A 27,383-nucleotide genomic window follows, 5' to 3' on the forward strand; every position below is an offset into this window, starting at 1 on the left:
GGAGAATATCCCACAAGTAAGGATGAATCCGTGGACTGGATACACCTTGCAAGAGAAAAATAATATAAAATAATAATAATAAAATACCCTTATTTTTTTCCTGTCTGCAGCGTTCTAACAACAGAAAGCTTCTGCAATAACTTCTGCAAAAACTTTTTTTTTTTTAAATTTAATTTTTATTGAGGTTGTGCGAAAATAATACAACACAAGAGGAGGAACATATCCTAAGACAAACATATAAAACACAGTATAATGATTCTGCATACATAGAGATAGATTACATTCTCATCACATGTAGCACCAAGCGAAAGACTGGAACCTCAGTTATTTTTACATACAATGTTTAAAGAACATAGTGGGATATGTAGGTACGATGTAAGATATAAAACATAATATAGTATCCTAAAATAGACTGGTAGGTAATATTTCAACCAATAGCTGCCATGGAGGCACCGTTCCTTTGCTAAAATAATATACTATGATATGTAGGTACAATATAATAGTTATAGTGCGGCATGGGCAAGATAAGCCGCATAGTTAGTTCTCCCAGATTGGGAGGCTTATTATGGGGGGTGTGGAGGGGAGGGGGGGAGGTGGGAATTTAAATATAATAGAAAATTGAGTTGTGCGTGTATTGATTTCTAGAAGTTCAGGAGTTGTAATAAGAATACTAAAGTAAAGCCAGCTTTATTTGTGAGTAGTTATACGCCTCCAAGCTCCCAATGATAGTTAAGGGCTTGCACCTAGTTAAAATAGTTGGAAAGAGGGTTTTGCTGCCCCGGCCGCTGGCAGCCCAACCCCCTTGGGTTAATATCAATGGTACTAGCTCAAAAGTCTAACATGGGAATGGGATGAGAAATTGAATCCAATGATCTATATACTGCGAGGGTCAATATATAAAGAAGACAAATTGGGTATATAGAATCAATACTCTGCTGGCTAAGATCAATGATCAGTGCTGAAACACGTTTAGCACAAAGCTGGACCGCAAAGATAAAATATAAAATATAATATATAATAGGGGGGTCCTAAGTCTAAGAGCCAATTATGGATACCTTTACAAAATGTGTCCTCTAAGACATGTGGTTATACAGCAACTATGGGCGTAACAAAAGGATAAGGGCTTTTGACAAGCAGGGTCTTCAGTCACGTGGGGTATGGGCCTCCGCCTAAACCTAGCGATGATTACACTGCTATATGGATGATGGAAATGTAACAAACATGCAGATAAAGATATGAAAAGCATGAGAAGCCCAGCCTCACGCCTTGGGCCACTTAAATACAATATAGAAGCATGGCCAAGCTATAAATATGGCACAGTCTAAACAAATTAATCTAAATCCTGCAATATGCTATATCCAGAGGATCAAAAATCCCTGAGTTGGGCACATTAGCTTATATATAGACATGACAAAACATAACACATAGTATTATAAACATGTTATCAGTGTAACTATAAGCAGGCACATAAAGAGAGAGTATGCTGTATCTAGTGGAGCAAAAATCACTGAGTTGGGCACATTAGCTTATATATAGATATGTCAAAACATAACACATAGTATTATAAACATGTTATCAGTGTAATTATAAGCAGGCACATAAAGAGAGAATATGCTGTATCTAGTGGAGCAAAAATCACTGAGTTGGGCACATTAGCTTATATATAGATATGACAAAACATAACACATAGTATTATAAACATGTTATCAGTGTAATTATAAGCAGGCACATAAAGAGAGAATATGCTGTATCTAGTGGAGCAAAAATCACTGAGTTGGGCACATTAGCTTATATATAGATATGGCAAAATATAACACAAAGTATTATAATCATGTTATCAGTGTAACTATAAGCAGGCACATAAAGAGAGAATATGCTATATCTAATGGAGCAAAAATCACTGAGTTGGGCACATTAGCTTATATGTAGACATGACAAAACATAACACATAGTATTATGAACATTTTAGAGAGTATATACTGTTGTAAATAAAATTAACAATCTTCAACTGTGAAAACTTTGTGTATACTTAACAGCTGAACTAAACGGCAAAACTAGTGTCCAATACTTATCATAAGTGAGCAGGAGAGACCAAGGAGTATAGCTAGACAGTTTTCTAGTATGACATATAATAGGAGAGTTCAGGAGAGTACAAGGGTGCAGCGCCACAAAATCTCACCAGCTGTTTGGCCTCAACCTACACCCTCTCGCCAGTTTTGATAGTGTCCTGTATCGTACGGAGAGAAATCCGTCCGCACTGAGTGCTCCAAGCTCCGCAGTATGACCCTGGAAATTGCCAACTCCGAGGCCAAAGGCGGCCCTGTGTAGGTCTTTTCTGTTTCGGCGGTAAGCAAATAGAGTTCCGTGAGCGGCAGGGTAACTACATGAGTGGCGTCTTCAGCTGTAGGTAACAATCCCCCTTTGCAGCTACCGGACATGGTAAGAGGCATCTGTTGCGCTGAACTAGATCGGCTTCTCATCATTGGTGGCACGCAGGTAGATGTTGAGTTGTCTAAGGGCGTTAGGCATCTAGCATGGGGAATTTTGTTCTCGGGTTCCCTCCAGGGCAGGTAAGTCAATGTAATCTCGGGTTGCGCTCCCAACACAGCCTCCCCAGGAGGCGAAGAGCGCCGGGGCCCCAAAGCGCCACCACCCCCAGGAGCGGCCATACCAGCAGGCACGTGGGAACCATGGGCCTCAAGTTTGTTAGCTGTTTGGTGGGGCGATAGGTTAAATAAGCAATCAAACATGCCACTACACCCATCCAGAAAGAGGTACATCTCCTCTAATATCTGATCTCCAGACTTCATGAATGCCGATTGTAGAAAACAGCCCACTGAAGGAGAACACAGTAGCGGTAGGCCCAAGATGGCTGACTATGGAACTGCGTGTCAGCGGTATACACTTCAGAATCGCCAGTTCTCATCAATATAGTGTAGATCTCTTAAGGATTAGGTGCAACGGTCTCCCATGTCAACCGATCTTCATTTAGGGACCAATATGCGAGCTGGAGCGGCCTCTATAATTACACTTTATATGTAGAATTGTTGGAGCTCCTGAAATGTGCGACTGCACTGCTTCGCTGTTGGCTCCGCCCCCCCTTCTGCAAAAACTTTTTCTCCCACTTATTGCATATCCATTTGATGGATTGCTTATAGACTTTTTGACTCCTGCATTTATTTATGTGTTTTATACGTATATGTTTTGATCTTTGAATTGTATGTATCATATCCTTCTGTATGTTGTGTTGTATATTGACCATTGGTACCATTTGTGATTTTATTCTGACACTTTTTTTTTTAACAATTAAGGAATATATCTGTATTAAAATTCATATCTTTTATTTATACTAACTTTTATAGCTAATTCCTATATAGGATATTTTATTATTATTTTTTCTTCTGCCCATATAGGGTATCCTCGTTTAAGCTATTTGCTACACATACATTCAGCTTTCAGTAGCGCAAGTGCGTCTCTATACCTGCCTTAGGTATTGAGAGTCCATTTTCCCTACAACAGCTAAGGAGGAGCATACAACATGGTCACTAGGTCTGCGTATCAAGTCCTGCATGGCCACACAAGAGCTAACAGAATCGTTGGTATACCCTCCTGCTACTCAGGGCAGGAGAATGGTGGAAATATGTACACTAGATTAAAGTTCCACGGGACCACTAAAGTGTCCACTAGCTCTGGCTGAGAATCTTTGGACCTTAATCCGTATCTCGAGAGCTTGGCATTGAAGCGAGAAGCCATCAGATCAATCTCGGGAACACCCCACATGTGGGTGATTTCCAGAAACACATCCTCATTTAAGGACCAAACCCCCTGAGTGGAGTCTGTCTCTCCGCCCACAGCAGGATTCTGGACACCTCCTGCATCACCAGAGAGCTCCTTGTGATGTAGGTCACGGTAGTGATGTTGTTAGATTGGAATCGAATATAACGGACAGAACATAGCTGGGGCAACGCTAGTAGCATATTGAAAATCACTCAATTCGAGAATGTTGATGGGAAGGAACATTTCTTCTTGACACTAGGTTCCTTGGGCTCTCAGAGAACCCCACACAGCACCCTAGACGGACAGACTTGTGTCTGTGGTGATAATCACTCAAGATGGGCGACGGAAACACGTCACTAGTAGAACTGGAGCTGGAGTCTGGCACCAGGAGAGATTCACTCTCGTCTGGGCGTCCAGACAGATGATCTGCAACAGATCTGAATGATCTCAAATCCATTGTCTGAGCACACACAACTGTAGTGGTCTCAGAGGAAAGCAAGCATCCAAAGCTGCAACCATAAGACCTACCACATCCATGCTTTGTGCTTACAAAGTTAGAGCACTGTACTGAAGCAGGCGAGATTGAGTCTATGATCATTCCCAGAAAGTTTACCCTTGTAGCCGTAACGAGGAAGATCTTTTCCAGATTAACTTTACAGCCATGCTTTCCCAAACACAGGAGAGTAAACTCTCTGTGTGATCCTGAGCCACTGGCAAAGATGGAGCCTAAACCAGAATGTTTTCTGCATAAGGAGCTACTGCAATACCCTGCAGACGAACAGCTGCCAGCAGAGCTCCCAGCATCAAATTGGAAGTGTTGGTCTAGGAAGGTGAACCTTAGGACATGGTAGCAAATTCTGTGGATCAAATTGTGAAGGTACGCATCCTTCATGTGGACATAAACTGACCCTCGTGTATCAGGGGGAGAATGGACCTCATTGTTTTCATTTTGAAGGTTAGAACCCTTACAAACCTGTTGTGTAGCGTTTGCTAATTGCTCTAATTAACTCTTTCACTGCTGGGCCACACATGAAACTGGCCTTAGAGGGAACACTGGACGGAACATGCCCTCTTTCTTGGGGACATCTCTGGGGGAACTGGAACACCACAACCATGGCTGAGGTCGTCCAAACAATTAAGTAGTGCCGACCTCTTTACTTGGTTTCCTGAAACCCTTAGGAGAAAAAAGGGGTCACTTGGGGGACATACCTGAAAGTTTATTCTATATCCTTGATAAAAGATCTCCAGTACCCAAGGATCCTGGATGGACTGAGCCCAGTCCTTGAGAAACAGATATAATCTGCACCCCATGCAACCTGATCCAAAGTCGGGGGCAATCTCATCATGCTCACTTTTTGACCTGGGAAGCCTACTTGGGCTGCTTGTTCTTGGTCCACCCCTGGGGTTGGCTTCCAGGTAGCTTTGGGGAGTCTGTCTTGGGTGCTTCCGCACTTCTCTGGTTTCTAATAGAATGAAAACATCCCGCCAAACGACCCTTGGCCTTAGACTTTTTGTCATGCAGTAGGGAAGCACTGTTTCCATCTGTAACTGTAGCAATGATAGAGCCCAGACCTGGTCCGAACAAGGAATTACCCTTAAAGGACAAGGATAATAACCTTGATTTTGAGACATTATCCACCGACCACGACTTGAGCCACAGGGCCCTAATGGCCAGAACTGCAAAGCTAGAATTCTTTATGTGGATAATCTGAATGATGGCATCTCTGATGACAGCATTAGCCAGCTTTAGAAATGGAATATGTTCCTGTACCTAATTTCTACTTAAACAGTGAGCCCGACTGCAGGAATACCCTTCTCAGTTATCCCTCAATTTTTCTGCCTAGAGGGTCCTTGAAGGACGTGCTATCCTCTAGTGGATAAGGCACCATGAACCTTAGGTACTGTAGCGGGTCTCGGTACCCCAGACTGGGTATACTGGATAGAGGGCTAGATTACAAAGTTCTACGGTAAATCAAAATTTTTCGCCAGCGTTAGTTTTTTTGCACTTCTCGGGTTCAGCTCGTATTAAGAGTTGAAAAAAATCTTGATTTTTCACTAGCGGTAGACAGAGAAGTGCAAAGAGTACCTCAGAAACTGGTAATGTTCTGGGTTGACTGGGATGTGAAGGTAAGCATCCTGTAAATCTATTGTGGACATTAAGTGACTTTGTGGAACAAAAGGCACAAAATAGTATTGATAGTTTCCATAAAGATTTCATACAAATTTGTTTAGTTTTGAGATCCAGAATTGGTTTTGAGTTTTCATTCTTTGGTACAATGAAGAGATTTAAAAAACTTCCGCTTGTTCCTGCATTGGAACTGGAACAATTACTCCCATATAGTACATATCTGAGAAGGATTGAAGAAAAGTCTGAGCTTTGATTGGATGCTATGGTATATGGGTGATAAAGAACCTTCCTGTGGGAGGTCTTATTTTGAATCCAATTCGATATCCCCAAGAAATTAGGTTTTGAACCCAGGAATTTTGGACAGATTGTAGCCAAGCATTTTGAAAAGGGTTTCATCTACCCCCTACCAGAAAGACTGGGCTGGGGGTCGTACCTTCATGTGGTTTAAGAGGCTGGATTACATTTCTTATTCTTTTTGGATATGTCTCAATTTGAAGTCGGTCTCCAGACTGAGCCAGGGTTTAAGAGATTAGTTAGTTTTCTGTTCCCTATTCTATCAAAAGGAACAAAAAGATTAGGAGCTTTAAATTTCCTTTTTGTCTTGAGGAAGAAAAGCTCAGTTACTTGTAGTAATAGTTTTAATTTTTTCACTTACTGAATGCTTAAAATCTCTTTCCGGTTTTCCAGTCAATGCTTGGTATTACAAACGCAGTGTCACTGATCACTGCAGGATACTGGTCTCCCCACTGTGAAACTACAGCGTCCACAATTTTGCTGCATCTTCCTCCTAAACTGTGAACCTAGCTAGAGAAGGTAAATCTTGCAGGTACCACTCTAACTACAAGTAAACATTTGTGCTGTTTAATTAAAGGGGCAGTTTGTGTACACATCAATATCTTATGCAGTAACTCTGAATAAGCAGGTTCTAGTACTAGAATTGCATGCATTTCAGGCAGTTTGTTTACTATTTAATGTCTTGTGCAGTTAACTCTAATATACAGCTTTCTTATATAATGTGTCTCCTTATTGAATCCTTCTACTGTGATATAACATTACTATTAATTGTTTGATCATGTTTAGGAAATATTACACGCTACAAGAGCATACTTGTAACTTAGCTGTTGCACCTGCTTCTCAGTAGCTACATTACTCTTCCACTAATTATGAGGTAGCGGTTTGTTAACCTATCCAATCACTACTACTTCTTCAATGAAGAAATACTAATACTACTGTTGGATACTGTGATCTAAAATAAGTGTTCAGTCACCATCTTGTAGCTACAACTTCCTAAAAACACTATCAACTCTAGCTACCTAATGAAAGTTAAAACTTTACTAAGATTCAAACGTTTTTGCTTCAAACGTTTTTGCTCTGCACTCTGCTGTAGGTAACGGGACAATTACTCCTAGGGAGGAGAGATCCCGAACGCAACCTAAAAAAGCAGCCCTCTTTTCTGGTCTTGTAGACAGTCTGAAGAGTAGGAATCTGCCCCTGGGCGGATGAGAATTGAATCCTATCGGGTATCCCTGAGATACAATCTCCAGGACTCAAGGATCCTGTACACCCTGGAACCATGGAACCAAGCATTTGAAAAAACAATTTATGCTTACCTGATAAATTTATTTCTCTTGTAGTGTATCCAGTACACGGATCATCCATTACTTGTGGGATATTCTCCTTCCCAACAGGAAGTTGCAAGAGGATCACCCACAGCAGAGCTGCTATATAGCTCCTCCCCTCACTGCCATATCCAGTCATTCGACCGAAACAAGCAGAGAAAGGAGAAACCATAGGGTGCAGTGGTGACTGTAGTTTAATTAAAATTTAGACCTGCCTTAAAAGGACAGGGCGGGCCGTGGACTGGATACACTACAAGAGAAATAAATTTATCAGGTAAGCATAAATTATGTTTTCTCTTGTTAAGTGTATCCAGTCCACGGATCATCCATTACTTGTGGGATACCAATACCAAAGCTTAAGTACACGGATGATGGGAGGGACAAGGCAGGAACTTAAACGGAAGGAACCACTGCCTGTAGAACCTTTCTCCCAAAAACAGCCTCCGAAGAAGCAAAAGTGTCAAATTTGTAAAATTTTGAAAAGGTGTGAAGCGAAGACCAAGTCGCAGCCTTGCAAATCTGTTCAACAGAGGCCTCATTTTTAAAGGCCCAGGTGGAAGCCACAGCTCTAGTAGAATGAGCTGTAATCCTTTCAGGGGGCTGCTGTCCAGCAGTCTCATAGGCTAAGCGTATTATGCTCTGAAGCCAAAAGGAGAGAGAGGTTGCCAAAGCTTTTTGACCTCTCCTCTGTTCAGAGTAAACGACAAACAGGGCAGATGTTTGACGAAAATCTTTAGTAGCCTGTAAGAAAAACTTCAAGGCACGGACTAGGTCCAGATAATGCAAAAGACGTTCCTTCTTTGAAAAAGGATTAGGACACAATGATGGAACAACAATCTCTTGATTGATATTCCTGTTAGAAACCACCTTAGGTAAAAACCCAGGTTTGGTACGCAGAACTACCTTGTCTGAATGAAAAATCAGATAAGGAGAATCACAATGTAAGGCAGATAACTCAGAGACTCTTCGAGCCGAGGAAATAGCCATCAAAAACAGAACTTTCCAAGATAAAAGTTTAATATCAATGGAATGAAGGGGTTCAAACGGAACTCCCTGAAGAACTTTAAGAACCAAGTTTAAGCTCCACGGGGGAGCAACAGTTTTAAACACAGGCTTAATCCTAACCAAAGCCTGACAAAAAGCCTGAACGTCTGGAACTTCTGCCAGACGTTTGTGTAAAAGGATAGACAGAGCTGAAATCTGTCCCTTTAACGAACTAGCAGATAAACCCTTTTCTAAACCCTCTTGTAGAAAAGACAATATCCTAGGAATCCTAACCTTACTCCATGAGTAACTCTTGGATTCGCACCAATATAAATATTTACGCCATATTTTATGGTAAATTTTCCTGGTAACAGGTTTCCTAGCCTGTATTAAGGTATCAATCACTGACTCCGAGAATCCACGCTTTGATAGAATCAAGCGTTCAATCTCCATGCAGTCAGCCTCAGAGAAATTAGATTTGGATGTTTGAAAGGACCCTGAATCAGAAGGTCCTGTCTCAGAGGCAGAGACCATGGTGGACAGGACGACATGTCCACTAGATCTGCATACCAGGTCCTGCGTGGCCACGCAGGCGCTATTAGAATCACCGATGCTCTCTCCTGTTTGATCCTGGCAATCAATCGAGGAAGCATTGGGAAAGGTGGAAACACATAAGCCATGTTGAAGACCCAAGGGGCTGTCAGAGCATCTATCAGCACCGCTCCCGGGTCCCTGGACCTGGATCCGTAACAAGGAAGCTTGGCGTTCTGGCGAGACGCCATGAGATCCAGATCTGGTTTGCCCCAATGATGAAGCAGTTGGGCAAACACCTCCGGATGAAGTTCCCACTCCCCCGGATGAAAAGTCTGGCGACTTAGAAAATCCGCCTCCCAGTTCTCCACGCCTGGGATGTGGATCGCTGACAGGTGGCAAGAGTGATACTCTGCCCAGCGAATTATCTTTGAGACTTCCATCATCGCTAGGGAACTCCTTGTTCCTCCTTGATGGTTGATGTAAGCCACAGTCGTGATGTTGTCCGACTGAAACCTGATGAACCTCAGAGTTGCTAACTGAGGCCAAGCCAGAAGAGCATTGAAAATTGCTCTTAATTCCAGAATGTTTATTGGAAGGAGTCTCTCCTCCTGAGTCCATGATTCCCTGAGCCTTCAGGGGAATTCCAGACTGCGCCCCAACCTAGAAGGCTGGCGCCTGTTGTTACAATCGTCCAATCTGGCCTGCGGAAGGGCATCCCCTTGGACAGATGTGGCCGAGAAAGCCACCATAGAAGAGAATCTCTGGTCTCTTGATCCAGATTTAGCAGAGGGGACAAATCTGAGTAATTCCCATTCCACTGACTTAGCATGCACAATTGCAGCGGTCTGAGATGCAGGCGCGCAAATGGTACTATGTCCATTGCCGCTACCATTAAGCCGATTACCTCCATGCACTGAGCTACTGACGGGTGTTGAATGGAATGAAGGCCACGGCAAGCATTTAGAAGTTTTGATAACCTGTCCTCCGTCAGGTAAATTTTCATTTCTACAGAATCTATAAGAGTCCCTAGAAAGGGAACTCTTGTGAGTGGCACTAGAGAACTCTTTTCTATGTTCACCTTCCACCCATGCGACCTTAGAAATGCCAGAACTAACTCTGTATGAGACTTGGCAGTTTGGAAACTTGACGCTTGTATCAGAATGTCGTCTAGGTACGGAGCTACCGCTATGCCTCGCGGTCTTAGTACCGCCAGAAGGGAGCCCAGAACCTTTGTAAAGATTCTTGGAGCCGTAGCTAACCCGAAGGGAAGAGCTACAAACTGGTAATGCCTGTTTAGGTAGGCAAATCTTAGATACCGGTAATGATCCTTGTGAATCGGTATGTGAAGGTAGGCATCCTTTAAATCCACTGTGGTCATGTACTGACCCTCTTGGATCATGGGTAAGATGGTTCGAATAGTTTCCATTTTGAACGATGGAACTCTTAGGAATTTGTTTAGGATCTTTAAGTCCAAGATTGGTCTGAAGGTTCCCTCTTTTTGGGAACCACAAACAGATTTGAATAGAATCCTTGCCCGTGTTCCGACCGCGGAACTGGGTGGATCACTCCCATTAGTAAAAGGTCTTGTACACATCGTAGAAACGCCTCTTTCTTTATCTGGTTTGCTGATAACCTTGAAAGATGAAATCTCCCTTGTGGAGGAGAAGCTTTGAAATCCAGAAGATATCCCTGAGATATGATTTCCAACGCCCAGGGATCCTGGACATCTCTTGCCCAAGCCTGGGCAAAGAGGGAAAGTCTGCCCCCCACTATATCTGTTTCCGGGGCCCTCACTTCATGCTGTCTTAGGGGCAGCAGCAGGTTTTCTGGCCTGCTTGCCCTTGTTCCAGGACTGGTTAGGTTTCCAGCCCTGTCTGAAGCGAGCAACAGTTCCTTTCTGTCTTGGAGCGGAGGAAGTTGATGCTGCTCCTGCCTTGAAATTACGAAAGGCACGAAAATTAGACTGTTTAGCCTTTGGTTTGGCCCTGTCTTGAGGCAGGGCATGGCCCTTACCTCCAGTAATGTCAGCGATAATTTCTTTCAAGCCGGGCCCGAATAATGTCTGCCCTTTGAAAGGAATATTAAGCAATTTAGATTTAGAAGTCACATCAGCTGACCAGGATTTAAGCCACAGCGCTCTGCGCGCTTGAATGGCGAATCCGGAGTTCTTAGCCGTAAGTTTGGTTAAGTGTACTACGGCATCAGAAATAAATGAATTAGCTAGCTTAAGGGCTTTAAGCTTGTTTATAATCTCATCCAATGGAGCTGTGCTAAGGGTCTCTTCCAGAGACTCAAACCAGAATGCCGCCGCAGCAGTGACAGGCGCAATGCATGCAAGGGGTTGTAATATAAAACCTTGCTGAACAAACATTTTCTTAAGGTAACCCTCTAATTTTTTATCCATTGGATCTGAAAAAGCACAGCTATCCTCCACCGGGATAGTGGTGCGCTTAGCCAAAGTAGAAACTGCTCCCTCCACCTTAGGGACCGTCTGCCATAGGTCCCGTGTGGCGGCGTCTATTGGAAACATTTTTCTAAATATGGGAGGGGGTGAAAAGGGCACACCGGGTCTATCCCACTCCTTGTTAACAATTTCTGTAAGCCTTTTAGGTATAGGAAAAACGCCAGTACACGTCGGTACCGCAAAATATTTATACAGCCTACATACTTTCTCTGGAATTGCAACCGTGTTACAATCATTCAGAGCCGCTAATACCTCCCCTAGTAATACACGGAGGTTCTCAATCTTAAATTTAAAATTTGAAATCTCTGAATCCAGTTTACTCGGATCAGATCCGTCACCCACAGAATGAAGCTCTCCGTCCTCATGTTCTGCAAATTGTGACGCAGTATCAGACATGGCTCTACTATTATCAGCGCACTCTGTTCTTACCCCAGAGTGATCTCGTTTACCTCTTAATTCTGGCAATTTAGATAGTACTTCAGTCATAACATTAGCCATGTCTTGCAAAGTGATTTGTATGGGCCGCCCTGATGTACTTGGCGCCACAATATCACGCACCTCCTGAGCGGGAGGCGAAGGTACTGACACGTGAGGAGAGTTAGTCGGCATAACTTCCCCCTCGTTGTCTGGTGATATTTTCTTAACATATAAAGTTTGACTTTTATTCAAAGAAGCATCTATACATTGAGTGCACAAATTTCTATTGGGCTCCACATTGGCCTTTAAACATAGTGAACAAACAGATTCATCTGTGTCAGACATGTTTAAACAGACTAGCAATAAAACTAGCAAGCTTGGAAAAAACTTTTAAATAAATTTACAAGCTATATAAAAAACGCTACTGCGCCTTTAAGAAACATAAAAATGTGACACATTTGAATTAACAATGAACCAAATATGTTAAAACAACCAAATTTTAACAGAAAATGTATAAAGTTAGCAGAGGATTGCACCCACCAGCAAAAGGATGATTAACCCCTTAATACCCAAAACGGATAACAGTTGAAATAATAAACGTTTTTATCACAGTCAAACACACTGTCACAGGTCTGCTGTGACTGATTACCTCCCTCAAAACTAGTTTTGGAGACCCCTGGGCTCTGTAGAGACGTCCTGGATCATGGAGGAAGAAATAGGAAGACTGTGACTAAATTTTTACTGCGCAATAAAGCGCTAAAATAGGCCCCTTCCACTCATATTACAATAGTGGGGAAGCTCAGTAAACTGTTTTTATGCAGAAAAAACGACAGCCATGTGGTAAAAATCATGCCCATAAAGTTTTATCACCAAGTACCTCAGAAAAAACGATTAACATGCCAGTAAACGTTTTAAAATGGAAAATTATGAAGTGTTATTAATAAACCTGCTGCTAGTCGCTTTCACTGCAGTGTAGGCTCAAATATTACTTTAATATTGACAGTATTTTCTTAGTGAAATTCCATTCCCCAGAAATACCTCAGAGTATACATACATACATATCAGCCTGATACCAGTCGCTACTACTGCATTTAAGGCTGCACTTACATTACATCGGTATTAGCAGTATTTCTCAGTCAATTCCATTCCTTAGAAAATAATTTACTGCACATACCTCCTTGCAGGTGGGCCCTGCATGCTATCCCCTGTTCTGAAGTTACCTCACTCCTCAGAATGGCCGAGAACAGCAAGTGGATCTTAGTTACGACCGCTAAGATCATAGAAAACTCAAGCAGATTCTTCTGCTAATGCTGCTTGAGAACAAACAACACACTCCGGTGCCATTTAAAATAACAAACTTTTGATTGAAGAATAAAAACTAAGTTTAACACACCACAGTCCTCTCACACGTCCTATCTTTTAGTTAGGTGCAAGAGAATGACTGGATATGACGTAGAGGGGAGGAGCTATATAGCAGCTCTGCTTGGGTGATCCTCTTGCACTTCCTGTTAGGGAGGAGTTATAATCCCATAAGTAATGGATGACCCGTGGACTGACTACACTTAACAGGAGAAATTATTAGCAAGATTAACAATGCTATGGGAATTATGATCTGTTACTTGTTGCGCTAAAGCTTCCAACCAGAAAACTGAAGCTGCAGCAACATCCGCTAAAGATATAGCAGGTCTAAGAAGATTACCTGAACATAAGTAAGCTTTTCTTAGAAAGGATTCAATTTCCTATCTAAAGGATCCTTAAAGGAAGTACTATGTGCCGTAGGAATAGTAGTACGTTAGCAAGAGTAGAGATAGCCCCATCAACCTTAGGGATTTTGTCCCAAAACTCTAATCTGTCAGATGGCACAGGATATAATTGCTTAAACCGTTTAGAAGGAGTAAATTAATTACCCAAATTATTCCATTCCCTGGAAATTACTTCAGAAATAGCATCAGGGACGGGAAAAACCTCTGGAATAACTACAGGAGATTTAAAAACCGTATTCAAACGTTTAGATTTAGTATCAGGAGGACCAGATTCCTCTATTTCTAATGCAATTAAGACTTCTTTAAGCAAAGAACGAATAAATTCCATTTTAAATAAATATGAAGATTTATCAGTATCAACCTCTGAAACAGAATCCTCTGAACCAGAATCCTCTGAACCAGAGGAATCATTATCAGAATCAGAATGATGATGTTCATTTAAAAATTCATCTGAAAAATGAGAAGTTTTAAAAGACCTTTTACATTTACTAGAAGGAGGAATAACAGACATAGCCTTCTTAATAGATTTAGAAACAAAATCTCTTATGTTAACAGGAACACCCTGAATATTAGATGTTGATGGAACAGCAACAGGTAATGGAACATTACTAAAGGAAATATTATCTGCATTAACAAGTTTGTCATGACATTCATTACAAACAACAGCCGGAGGAACAGATACCACAAGTTTACAACAAATACACTTAACTTTGGTAGATCCAGCATCAGGCAGCAATTTTCCAGAAGTATCTTCTGATTCAGGGTCAATCTGAGACATCTTGCAATATGTAATAGAAAAAACAACATAAAGCAAAATTGATCAAATTCCTTAAAAGACAGTTTCAGGAATGGGAAAAAATGACAATGAACAAGCTTCTAGCAACCAGAAGCAATAAACAATGAGACTTAAATAATGTGGAGACAATAATGACGCCCAAATTTTTAGCGCCAAAAAAGACGCCCACATTATTTGGCGCCTAAATGCTTTAAGCGCCAAAAATGACGCCACATCCGGTAACGCCGACATCTTTTGGCGCAAAAACGTCAAAAAAAATGACGCAACTTCCGGCGACAAGTATGACGCCGGAAATAACAAAGAAAATGTTTGCGCCAAAAAAGTCCGCGCCAAGAATGACGCAATAAAATGAAGCATTTTCAGCCCCCGCGAGCCTAACAGCCCACAGGAAAAAAAGTCAAATTTTAAGGTAAGAAAAAATTGATTATTCAAATGCATTATCCCAAATAATGAAACTGACTGTCTGAAATAAGGAATGTTGAACATCCTGAATCAAGGCAAATAAATGTTTAAACACATATATTTAGAACTTTATATAAAAGTGCCCAACCATAGCTTAGAGTGTCACAAAAATAAGACTTACTTACCCCAGGACACTCATCTACATGTAGTAGAAAGCCAAACCAGTACTGAAACGAGAATCAGTAGAGGTAATGGTATATATAAGAGTATATCGTCGATCTGAAAAGGGAGGTAAGAGATGAATCTCTACGACCGATAACAGAGAACCTATGAAATAGACCCCGTAGAAGGAGATCATTGAATTCAAATAGGCAATACTCTCTTCACATCCCTCTGACATTAACTGCACACTGAGAGGAAAACCGGGCTCCAGCCTGCTGCGAAGCGCATATCAATGAAGAATCTAGCACAAACTTACTTCACCAGCTCCATGGGAGGCAAAGTTTGTAAAACTGATTTGTGGGTGTGGTGAGGGGTGTATTTATAGGCATTTTGAGGTTTGGGAAACTTTGCCCCTCCTGGTAGGAATGTATATCCCATACGTCACTAGCTCATGGACTCTTGCTAATTACATGAAAGAAATAACAGTTTAACACCTCTTCTCTTTAATCTTCCTGCTTAGAGCCAGCAAAGAGAATGAATGGGGGGTGGAGTTAAGGGGGGAGCTATATAGACAGCTCTGCTGTGGTGCTCTCTTTGCTACTTCCTGTCAGGAAGGACAATATCCCACAAGTTAGGATGAATCCGTGGACTCGGTACATCATGCAAAAGAAATAAAGACCTGTCTTAGAAAAAAACAGGGTGGGTCGTGGACTCGTCGTATCGTAAAAGAAAAGTAAATTTATGCTTACCTGATAAATTAATTTCTTCTATGGTACGATGAGTCCACGGATTCATCCTTTACTTGTGGGATATTATCCTCCTGCTAACAGGAAGAGGCAAAGAGCACCACAGCAGAGCTGTCTATATAGTTCCTCCCTTAGCTCCACCCCCCAGTCATTCGACCGAAGGTACAGGAAGAAAAAAGAGAAACTAAAAGGTGCAGAGGTGACTGAAGTTTTAAATCAAAAAATATAATCTGTCTTAAAATGACAGGGCGGGCCGTGGACTCGTCGTACCATAGAAGAAATCAATCAGGTAAGCATAAATTTACTTTTCTTCTATAAGGTACGACGAGTCCACGGATTCATCCTTTACTTGTGGGATACAATACCAAAGCTACAGGACACGGATAAACGGGAGGGACAAGACAGATGGTTAAACAGAAGCCACCACTGCTTGAAGAACGTTTCTCCCAAAAATAGCCTCCGAAGAAGCAAAAGTATCAAATTTGTAAAATTTGGAAAAGTTATGAAGCGAAGACCAAGTCGCAGCCTTACAAATCTGTTCAACAGAAGCATCATTTTTAAAATCCCATGTGGAAGCCACCGCCGCTCTAGTAGAGTGACGGCAATCTTTGGTTGCTTGCAAGTAAAACTTCAAAGCACGAACCACGTCCAAGTTGTGCAACAGACGCTCCTTCTTAGAGGAAGGATTAGGACACAGAGAAGGAACAACAATTTCCTGATTGATATTCCTATTAGTAACAACCTTAGGAAGGAATCCAGGTTTGGTACGCAAAACCACCTTATCAGCATGGAAAACAAGATAAGGCAAGTCTCATTGCAACGCAGATAGTTCAGAAGCTCTTCGAGCCGAAGAGATAGCAACTAAAAAACAAAATTTATGCTTACCTGATAAATTCCTTTCTCCTGTAGTGTAGTCAGTCCACGGGTCATCCATTACTTATGGGATTATAACTCCTCCCTAACAGGAAGTGCAAGAGGATCACCCAAGCAGAGCTGCTATATAGCTCCTCCCCCCTACGTCATATCCAGTCATTCGACCGAAACCAAACGAGAAAGGAGAAACTATAGGGTGCAGTGGTGACTGGAGTATAATTTAAAATTTAGACCTGCCATAAAAAAACAGGGCGGGCCGTGGACTGACTACACTACAAGAGAAAGGAATTTATCAGGTAAGCATAAATTTTGTTTTCTCCTGTTAAGTGTAGTCAGTCCACGGGTCATCCATTACTTATGGGATACCAATACCAAAGCTAAAAGTACACAGATGACGGGAGGGACAGGCAGGATCTTTATACGGAAGGAACCACTGCCTGAAGAACCTTTCTCCCAAAAACAGCCTCCGAAGAAGCAAAAGTGTCAAATTTGTAAAATTTGGAAAAAGTGTGAAGTGAAGACCAAGTCGCAGCCTTGCAAATCTGTTCAACAGAGGCCTCATTTTTAAAGGCCCAAGTGGAAGCCACAGCTCTGGTAGAATTAGCTGTAATTCTTTCAGGAGGCTGCTGTCCAGCAGTCTCATAGGCTAAACGTATTATACTACGAAGCCAGAAGGAGAGAGAGGTAGCCGAAGCCTTTTGACCTCTCCTCTGTCCAGAATAGACGACAAACAGGGAAGAAGTTTGTCGAAAATCTTTAGTTGCCTGCAAATAAAATTTCAGGGCACGGACAACGTCCAGATTGTGCAGAAGTCGTTCCTTCTTTGAGGAAGGATTAGGGCACAATGAAGGAACAACAATCTCTTGATTGATATTCCTGATAGTGACTACCTTAGGTAAGAACCCAGGTTTAGTACGCAGAACTACCTTGTCTGAATGGAAAATCAGATAAGGAGAATCACAATGTAAGGCAGATAACTCAGAGACTCTACGAGCCGAGGAAATAGCCATTAAAAACAGAACTTTCCAAGATAACAGCTTGATATCAATGGAATGAAGGGGTTCAAACGGAACACCCTGTAAAACGTTAAGAACTAAGTTTAAGCTCCATGGCGGAGCAACAGTTTTAAACACAGGCTTAATCCTGGCCAAAGCCTGACAAAAAGCCTGAACGTCTGGAATTTCTGACAGACGTTTGTGTAAAAGGATGGACAAAGCTGAGATTTGTCCCTTTAACGAACTAGCGGATAAACCCTTTTCTAAACCTTCTTGTAGAAAAGACAATATCCTAGGAATCCTAACCTTACTCCATGAGTAACTCTTGGATTCGCACCAATGCAAGTATTTGCGCCATATTTTATGGTAAATTTTCCTGGTAACAGGCTTCCTGGCCTGTATCAAGGTATCAATCACTGACTCTGAGAATCCACGCTTTGATAGGATCGAGCGTTCAATCTCCATGCAGTCAGCCCCAGAGAAATTAGATTTGGATGTTTGAAAGGACCCTGCACCAGAAGGTCCTGTCTCAGAGGTAGAGACCATGGTGGACAGGACGACATGTCCACTAGGTCTGCATACCAGGTCCTGAGTGGCCACGCAGGCGCTATTAGAATCACCGATGCTCTCTCCTGTTTGATCCTGGCAATCAATCGAGGAAGCATCGGGAAAGGTGGAAACACATAAGCTATGTTGAAGACCCAAGGTGCTGTCAGAGCATCTATCAGAACCGCTCCCGGGTCTCTGGACCTGGATCCGTAATAAGGAAGTTTGGCGTTCTGGCGAGACGCCATGAGATCCAGATCTGGTTTGCCCCAACGCCGAAGTATTTGGGCAAAGACCTCCGGATGAAGTTCCCACTCCCCCGGATGAAAAGTCTGGCGACTTAGATAATCCGCTTCCCAGTTCTCCACGCCTGGGATGTAGATCGCTGATAGGTGGCAAGAGTGAGACTCTGCCCAGTGAATTATCTTTGAGACTTCCATCATTGCTAGGGAACTCCTTGTCCCTCCCTGATGGTTGATGTAAGCCACAGTCGTGATGTTGTCTGACTGAAACCTGATGAACCTCAGAGTTGCTAGCTGAGGCCAAGCCAGAAGGGCATTGAAAACTGCTCTTAATTCCAGAATATTTATGGGAAGGAGACTCTCCTCCTGAGTCCAAGATCCCTGAGTCTTCAGGGAATTCCAGACAGCGACCCAACCTATCAGGCTGGCGTCTCTTGTTACAATCGTCCAATCTGGCCTGCTGAAGGGCATCCCCTTGGATAGATGTGGCCGAGAGAGCCACCATAGAAGAGAATTTCTGGTCTCTTGATCCAGATTCAGCATAGGGGACAAATCTGAGTAATCCCCATTCCACTGACTTAGCATGCACAATTGCAGTGGTCTTAGATGCAGGCGTGCAAAGGGTACTATGTCCATTGCCGCTACCATTAAGCCGATTACCTCCATGCATTGAGCCACTGACGGGTGTGGAATGGAATGAAGGACACGGCAAGCATTTAGAAGTTTTGTTAACCTGACCTCTGTCAGATAAATTTTCATTTCTACAGAATCTATAAGAGTCCCTAAGAAGGGAACTCTTGTGAGTGGCAATAGAGAACTCTTTTCTTCGTTCACTTTCCACCCATGTGACCTTAGAAATGCCAGTACTAACTCTGTATGAGACTTGGCAGTTTGGAAACTTGACGCTTGTATCAGAATGTCGTCTAGGTACGGAGCTACCGATATTCCTTGCGGTCTTAGAACCGCCAGAAAAGAACCCAGAACCTTTGTAAAGATTCTTGGAGCAGTAGCTAACCCGAAGGGAAGAGCTAAAAACTGGTAATGCCTGTCTAGGAAGGCAAACCTTAGATACCGGTAATGATCTTTGTGAATCGGTATGTGAAGGTAGGCATCCTTTAAATCCACTGTGGTCATGTACTGACCCTTTTGGATCATGGGTAAGATTGTCCGAATAGTTTCCATTTTGAACGATGAACTCTTAGGAATTTGTTTAGGATCTTTAAATCCAAGATTGGTCTGAAGGTTCCTTCTTTCTTGGGAACCACAGATTTGAGTAAAACCCTTGTCCGTGTTCCGACCTCGGAACCGGGTGGATCACTCCCATTAGTAAAAGATCTTGTACACAGCGTAGAAACGCCTCTTTCTTTATCTGGTTTGTTGACAACCTTGAAAGATGAAATCTCCCTTTTGGAGGAGAAGTTTTGAAGTCCAGAAGATATCCCTGAGATATGATCTCCAACGCCCAGGGATCCTGGACATCTCTTGCCCAAGCCTGGACGAAGAGAGAAAGTCTGCCCCCTACTAGATCCGTTTCCGCCCTGATGTACTTGGCGTTACAATATCACGCACCTCCTGAGCGGGAGATGCAGGTACTGACACGTGAGGCAAGTTAGTCGGCATAACTTCCCCCTCGTTGTCTGGTGAATTTCTCTTAACATGTACAGATTGGCTTTTATTTAAAGTAGCATCAATGCAATTAGTACATAAATTTCTATTGGGCTCCACATTGGCCTTTGAACATATTGCACAAAGAGATTCCTCTGTGTCAGACATGTTTAAACAAACTAGCAATTAGACTAGCAAGCTTGGAAAATACTTTTCAAATGAATTTACAAGCAAAATAAAAAACGTTACTGTGCCTTTAAGAAGCACACAAAAAACTGTCACATTGAGATAACAATGAACCGGTTTATTATAGCAATCAATTTTTCACATGAAATGCACTAATTTAGCAAAGGATTGCACCCATTAGCAAATGGATTATTAACCCCTTAATACCAAAAAAACGAATAACAAATAAAATATATACGTTTTTATCACAGTCAAAGCACAATCTCACAGGTCTGCTGTGAGTGATTACCTACCTCAAACTAGTTTTGGAGACCCCTGAGCTCTGTAGAGACGTCCTGGATCATGCAGGGAGAATAAGGAAGACTGTGACTGAATTTTTGATGCGTAGTAAAAGCGCCAAAATAGACCCCTCCCACTCATAATACAGCAGTGGGGAAGCTCAGTAAACTGATTTTATTCAAATTAAACGACAGCCAAGTGGAAAATAATGCCCATAAATTTTTCACCAAGTACCTCAGAGAGAAAAACGATTAACCTGCCAGTAAACGTTTTAAATATATGAAATGATAATAAAAGCCTGTTGCTAGTCGCTATCACTGCAGAAAGGCTATAAGTTAAATGTATACAGTATTTTCTTAGTGAAGTGCCATTCCCCAGAAATACTTAGTGCCAACATACATACATACATAACAGCCTGATACCAGTTGCTACTACTGCATTTAAGGCTGCACTTACATTATATTGGTATTAGCAGTATTTTCTCAGTCAATTCCATTCCTTAGAAAATAATATACTGCAACATACCTCTTTGCAGGTGAACCCTGCCCGCTGTCCCCTGTTCTGAAGTTACCTCACTCCTCAGAATGGCCGAGAACAGCAAATGGATCTTAGTTACGTCCGCTAAGATCATACACAAAAAACAACACACTCCGGTGCTGTTTAAAACAACAAACTATTGATTGAAGAAATAAAAACTAAATTTAATAACCACACTCCTCTCACACATCCTATCCATTAGTTAGGTGCAAGAGAATGACTGGATATGACGTAGGGGGGAGGAGCTATATAGCAGCTCTGCTTGGGTGATCCTCTTGCACTTCCTGTTAGGGAGGAGTTATAATCCCATAAGTAATGGATGACCCGTGGACTGACTACACTTAACAGGAGAAACAGAACTTTCCAAGATAGAAGCTTAATATCTATGGAATGCATAGGTTCAAACGGAACCCCTTGAAGAACTTTAAGAACTAAATTCAGACTCCATGGCGGAGCAACAGGTTTAAACACAGGCTTGATTCTAACTAAAGCTTGACAGAACGACTGAACGTCTGGAACATCTGCCAGACGCTTGTGCAGTAGAATTGATAAAGCAGATATCTGTCCCTTTAAGGAACTAGCTGATAGCCCCTTCTCCAATCCTTTTTGGAGAAAGGACAAAATCCTGATCTTACTCCATGAGTAGCCAATAAAGATATTTAGGCCATATCTTATGATTAATTTTCCTAGTGACAGGCTTTCGAGCCTGAATCAAGGTATCTATGACCGACTCAGAGAAACCCCGCTTGGATAAAATCAAGCGTTCAATCTCCAAGCAGTCAGCCGCAGAGAAACTAGATTTGAATGCTGGAACGGACCTTGAATCAGAAGGTCCTGTCTCAGTGGCAGAGTCCATGGTGGAAGAGATGACATGTCCACCAGGTCTGCATACCAAGTCCTGCGTGGCCACGCAGGTACTATCAAAACAACAGAAGCTCTCTCCTGTTTGATTCTGGCAATCAAACGAGGAAGGAGAGGAAATGGTGGAAACACATAAGCCAGGTTGAACAACCAGGGTACTGCTAGAGCATCTATCAGTACTGCCTGAGGATCCCTTGACCTGGACCCGTAACAAGGAAGTTTGGTGTTCTGACGAGACACCATCAGATCCAATTCTGGTGTGCCCCATTGCTGAATCACTTGTGCAAACACCTCCGGATGGAGTTCCCACTCTCCCGGATGAAAAGTCTGACGACTTAGAAAATCCGCTTCCTAGTTCTCCACTCCTGGGATATAGATTGCTGATAGATGGCAATAGTGAGTCTCTGCCCATCGAATTATTTTGGTAACCTCTATCATCGCTAGAGAACTCTTTGTTCCCCCCGATTATTGATATATGCTACAGTCGTGATATTGTCCGACTGGAATCTTATGAGTCTGGCCGAAGCCAGCTGAGGCCACGCCTGAAGCACGTTGAATATCGCTCTCAGTTCTAGAATATTTATCGGGAGGAGAGCCTCCTCCTGAGTCCACAAACCCTGTGCTTTCAGGGAATTCCAGACTGCACCCCAGCCCAATAGGCTGGCGTCCGTCGTCACTATGACCCATGCTGGCCTGCGGAAAACATTCCCTGGGACAGATGATCCTGTGATCACCACCAAAGAAGAGAGTCTCTGGTCTCTTGATCCAGATTTATCTGAGGAGATAAATCTGCATAATCCCCATTCCACTGTTTGAGCATGCATAGTTGCAGTGGTCGGAGATGCAAGCGAGCAAACGGAACTATGTCCATTGCCGCTACCATTAGTCCGATTACCTCCATACACTGAGCCACTGACGGCCGAGGAATGGAATGAAGAGCTCGGCAGGTGGTTAAAACATTTCATGGATAGAGAGTCGATTAGAGTTCCCAAGAAGGGCACCCTTGTCTGCGGAATTAGCAAACTCTTTCCCAGATTTACCTTCCACAAGTGAGTTCTCAGGAAGGATAGGACAATGTCGGTATGAGACTTTGCTAGCTGATAAGATGACGCCTGGATCAGAATATCGTCCAGATACGGCGCCACCGCAATGCCCCGCGGTCTTAGAACTGCCAAGAGAGACCCCAGATCCTTTGTGAAAATTCTGGCTGCCGTGGCCAGACTGAAAGGAAGAGCCACAAACTGAAAATGTTTGTCCAGAAAGGCAAACCTCAGGAACTTGTGATGATATCTGTGGATAGGAACATGAAGATATGCATCCTTTAGATCCACGGTAGTCATAAATTGACCCTCCTGGATCAATGGAAGAATGCTACGAATAGTTTCCATCTTGAAAGATGGAACTCTGAGAAACTTGTTCAGACTTTTGAGGTCTAAAATAGGTTGGAACGTTCCCTAATTTTTGGGAACTACAAACAGATTTGAATAAAACCCCTGTCCCTGTTCCTGTATTGGAACAGGGAATATTACTCCCTAGGAGGAGAGGTCTCCTACACAACGTAAGAACGCCTCTTTATCTGGTCTGCAGATAATCGAGAAAGAAGAAACCTTCCTCTGGGGGAAGAATTTCTGAACTCCAACTAATATCCCTGAGACACAATTTCTAGTGTCCAGGAATCCTGAACATCTCTTATCCAAGCCTGGACGAAGAGAGAGAGTCTGCCCCCTACTAGATACGGTCCCGGATCGGGGGGCGACCCTTCATGCTGACTTGGAAGCAGCAGCAGGTCGAAAGGAACGAAAATTACTTTTTATCCTGCGGGAGGAGATGACCCTTGCCTCCCGTGATGTCAGAAATAATTTGCTTCAAGTCAGGCCCGAACAGGGTCTTCCCCTTGTAAGGAATAGCCAAAAGCTTAGACTTGGATGACACATCCGCACACCAAAACTTTAACCATAAAGCCCTGTGTGCTAAGATGGCAAAGCCCGAACGCTTAGCCGCCAATTTAGTAATCTGCAGAGAAGCATCCGTAATAAACAAATTAGCTAACTTAAAGGGACAGTCTACACCAGAATTTTTATTGTTTTAAAAGATAGATAATCCCTTTATTACCCAGTTTTGCATAACCAACACATTTATAATAATATACTTTTAACCTCTGTGATTATCTTGTATATAAGCCTCTGCAAACTGCCCCTTTTTTCAGTTCTTTTGACAGACTTGCAGTCTAGCCAATCAGTGCCAGCTCCCAGATTACTTCACGTGCACGAGCACAGTGTTATCTATATGAAATATGTGAACTAACACCCTCGAGTGGTGAAAAACTGTTAAAATGCAATCTGAAAGAGGTGGGCTTCAAGGTCTAAGAAATTAGCATATGAACTTCCGAGGGATAAGCTTTCAACTAAGAATACCAAGAGAACAAAGCAAAATTGGTGATAAAAGTAAATTGGAAAATTGTTTAAAATTACATGCTCTATCTGAATCATGAAAGTTTATTTTGGCCTAGACTGTCCCTTTAAGAGCTTTAATCCGATCCTGTATCTCTTCCAAAGGAGTCTCAGTCTTAAGAGACTCTTCCAGAGCATCAAACCAATAAGCCGTTGTAACAATGCAAGCCGCTGGTTGCAATAGGAATCCCTGGTGAATGTAAATATTTTTGAGGAGACCCTTTAACTTCTTATCGATAGGGTCCTTGAAAGCACAACTATCCTCGATAGGAATAGTAGTACGCTTGGACAGAGTAGAAACAGCTCCCTCTACTTTAGGGACCGTCTGCCAAGAATCTAATAGTGTCGGCTATAGGGTACATTTTTTTTTAAAAACGGGAGGAGAGAAGGGAATGCCTGGTCTCTCCCATTCTTTCGCAATAATTTCTGAAGTCCTCTTTGGAACTGGAAAGACATCTGAATAAGAAGGGACTTCCAAGTATCTGTCCAACTTACTCAATTTCTCTGGAGGAACCACTATTGAGTCACAATCATCCAGAGTAACCAACAGCATCCCTCATAATAAACGGAGGTGCTCAAGCTTAAACCAGAAAGAAACCACTTCATAATCAGTCAGGGGCAGAGCACTCCCTGATTCAGAAAGTTCACCTCGATAGGTTCTCTGTACTCTCCAACTTAGAACCCCGGGAGGGTACTTCCGCAATCGGCCATCATAGTATTAGAGAGGCTGTATTGACTACATAGTTGTCCTTTCTTGTAAGCTTGCCGTGCGTTATGGGGAAAAGTAGATAACGCATCAGAAAGTGTAGAGGACATCACTGCAGCTATGTTTTAACGTAGAATGCTGCAGAAACTGGTGAAATACATGGGCACCGCTTGAGCGGGTGCGTTAAGGGCTGCGACGCTTGGGAGAGAAAGCTGCGGCATACTCTGCATCTCATCTGTAGACTCTTGAGAAGCTTCCGCCTTTGGGCAAAGATCTATCAAAAAAAAATTTGGTCTCTAAAATGTAAAGCCCTCTCATACATGAGGGACAAAAAGGAACAGGAGGTTCCACAGTGCATCCAAACACATAGAACATGTTAACAGTCTGGATATATTCTGAATCCATGACAACAGAAAGCAAGAAAAATTTGGTCTTTGAATTATAGTTTCTCAATTTATAGCCAAATAGTAAAGAAATATCAGCACAGGACTAAATACTCGTCAGTATATATGACAAGATACTGTGCCTTTAAAAAATAAAATGTTTAACTTTTTACAGTAACAAAGAAAAATTGTTAAACGATATCAGCACCAAGATAATTTAACAATAATATAAGCAGCGCCTCGCCTCATCAGCTCTGCTGAGGTGCCTACCTGCCCCCATGGTTCTCCGACCACTCTTAGGCACTAATCTGGAACGTAGCCCACAACGCCCAAGACCGCTTGCTTAGCTCTCAAGCATGCGGTTTGTGGCGTCACTCGCAATGTCTCTACAAGCAGCCGGGACTTCCGGAAATGAATGAACGCTGCGCTGGCAAACGAAGCCCAAGTGCACCAAAGTAAGCCCCGCCCATCGTGGGCGTCGCATCAGCCATAGCCTAAATCAGTCCGCAAAAGCGGACAGTTAATACAAAAACACAGAGCGTAAACCGGAGTCTCATTGCAAGGCTCCGGCAACCATACCCCCAGCGTCAGCCCCAAGTACACTAAACAGTGACCTGTAGGAAGCCCCTCAGTATAAACACAGTCATTTTATCAGTCTTTTAGGCCTAATAAAGTATAGCTCTAACCATCTGATAAGTAACATCCTGGTGTCGGTTGACATGGCCACATGAGAACCCCAGCACACTGTTAAACAGGAAAGCCCTACCCAGAGAGCCCATGTTCCCCAACAGATTAGAAGTGTACAGTAATTTCTGAGATAGCATGTTGGCCCAGAAAATAAAAGACTGCACTTACCTCTATGCTGAGCGACAGCATGACAAGTTTCATAGGATCAAGAGGTCTTCTTCCCTCCTGCAGCTCTGTGGACACAGAAAGGGCCTTAGTTAATATCTGCTAAGGACCATCATCAGAAGGGCAGCCCTAGTATGGGAGGCACAGTGAAAGTTAAGTCCCACTCTACTCTAGAGGCTAACAAGGATATGGCTACACCTTATAATAAAATAGCACTCACTGGTACCATTTTAAAAACAATAAACTCTTGATTGAAGAATCTTAACACCTCACTTTACCTCTTCCTATCACTAACACAGGCAAAGAGAATGACTGGAGTGGAGGGAAGGGAGGAGCTATATATACAGCACTGCTGTGGTGCTCTTTGCCTCCTCCTGCTGACCAGAGTGCGATAACCCACGAATAGGATGAAATCCGTGGACTCATCATATCTTTAAAAAGAAATGTTAGTTCCTGAAAATGAAGATAAACTTACTTCCTTTAGCAAAAGAATCGTCCGTTCAATGTCATCAATGTATGGAGGAGAAAGCGCAGTTGCAAGCAAAGCTCTAGGCTCCCCCATGTCAAGTAGTTTCACCTTCAAAATTGTGCGACCCAAAGGACTGCGCTAAAAAACAGGAAGGAAAAATAAAAATATAGAAATCAAAGTAGTTTTTTACATTTTAAATAGCAAATTCAACTCATACAACTAATATTCCACAGAGTACAATGGAATGCATAAAAAGGAAATTTATGCTTACCTGATAAATTTATTTCTTTTACGATACGACGAGTCCACAGATTTCATCCTTACTTATGGGATTACGCCTCCTGTTTAGCAGGAAGTGGCAAAGAGCACCACAACAGAGCTGTATATATAGCTCCTCCCCTCCCTCCCACCTCCAGTCATTCGACCGAAGTTAGGAAGAGAAAGGAAAAGCCAAGGTGCAGAGGTGACTGAAGTTTAACAAAAATAAAGACCTGTCTTAGAAAAACAGAATTTATGCTTACCTGATAAATTACTTTCTCCAATGGTGTGTCCGTTCAACGGCGTCATCCATAACTTGTGGGATATTCTCCTCCCCTACAGGGAATGC

The 27,383-nt window shown here is 42.6% G+C and overlaps 1 protein-coding gene across 1 annotated transcript in view; it reads right to left on the bottom strand.

Moving 5' to 3' along the window:
• Positions 1-27,383, bottom strand: part of TDRD9 (tudor domain containing 9) — a 680,447-nt gene that overhangs the window by 535,556 nt on the left and 117,508 nt on the right. The window contains exon 4 of the mRNA XM_053706205.1: positions 26,783-26,914. Within this exon, the coding sequence (XP_053562180.1) occupies positions 26,783-26,914 (132 nt within the window). The remainder of the gene's footprint in view (positions 1-26,782; positions 26,915-27,383) is intronic.

This window comes from Bombina bombina, chromosome 1, assembly GCF_027579735.1.
Source record: "Bombina bombina isolate aBomBom1 chromosome 1, aBomBom1.pri, whole genome shotgun sequence".
NCBI classification, from domain to species: Eukaryota; Metazoa; Chordata; class Amphibia; order Anura; family Bombinatoridae; genus Bombina; species Bombina bombina.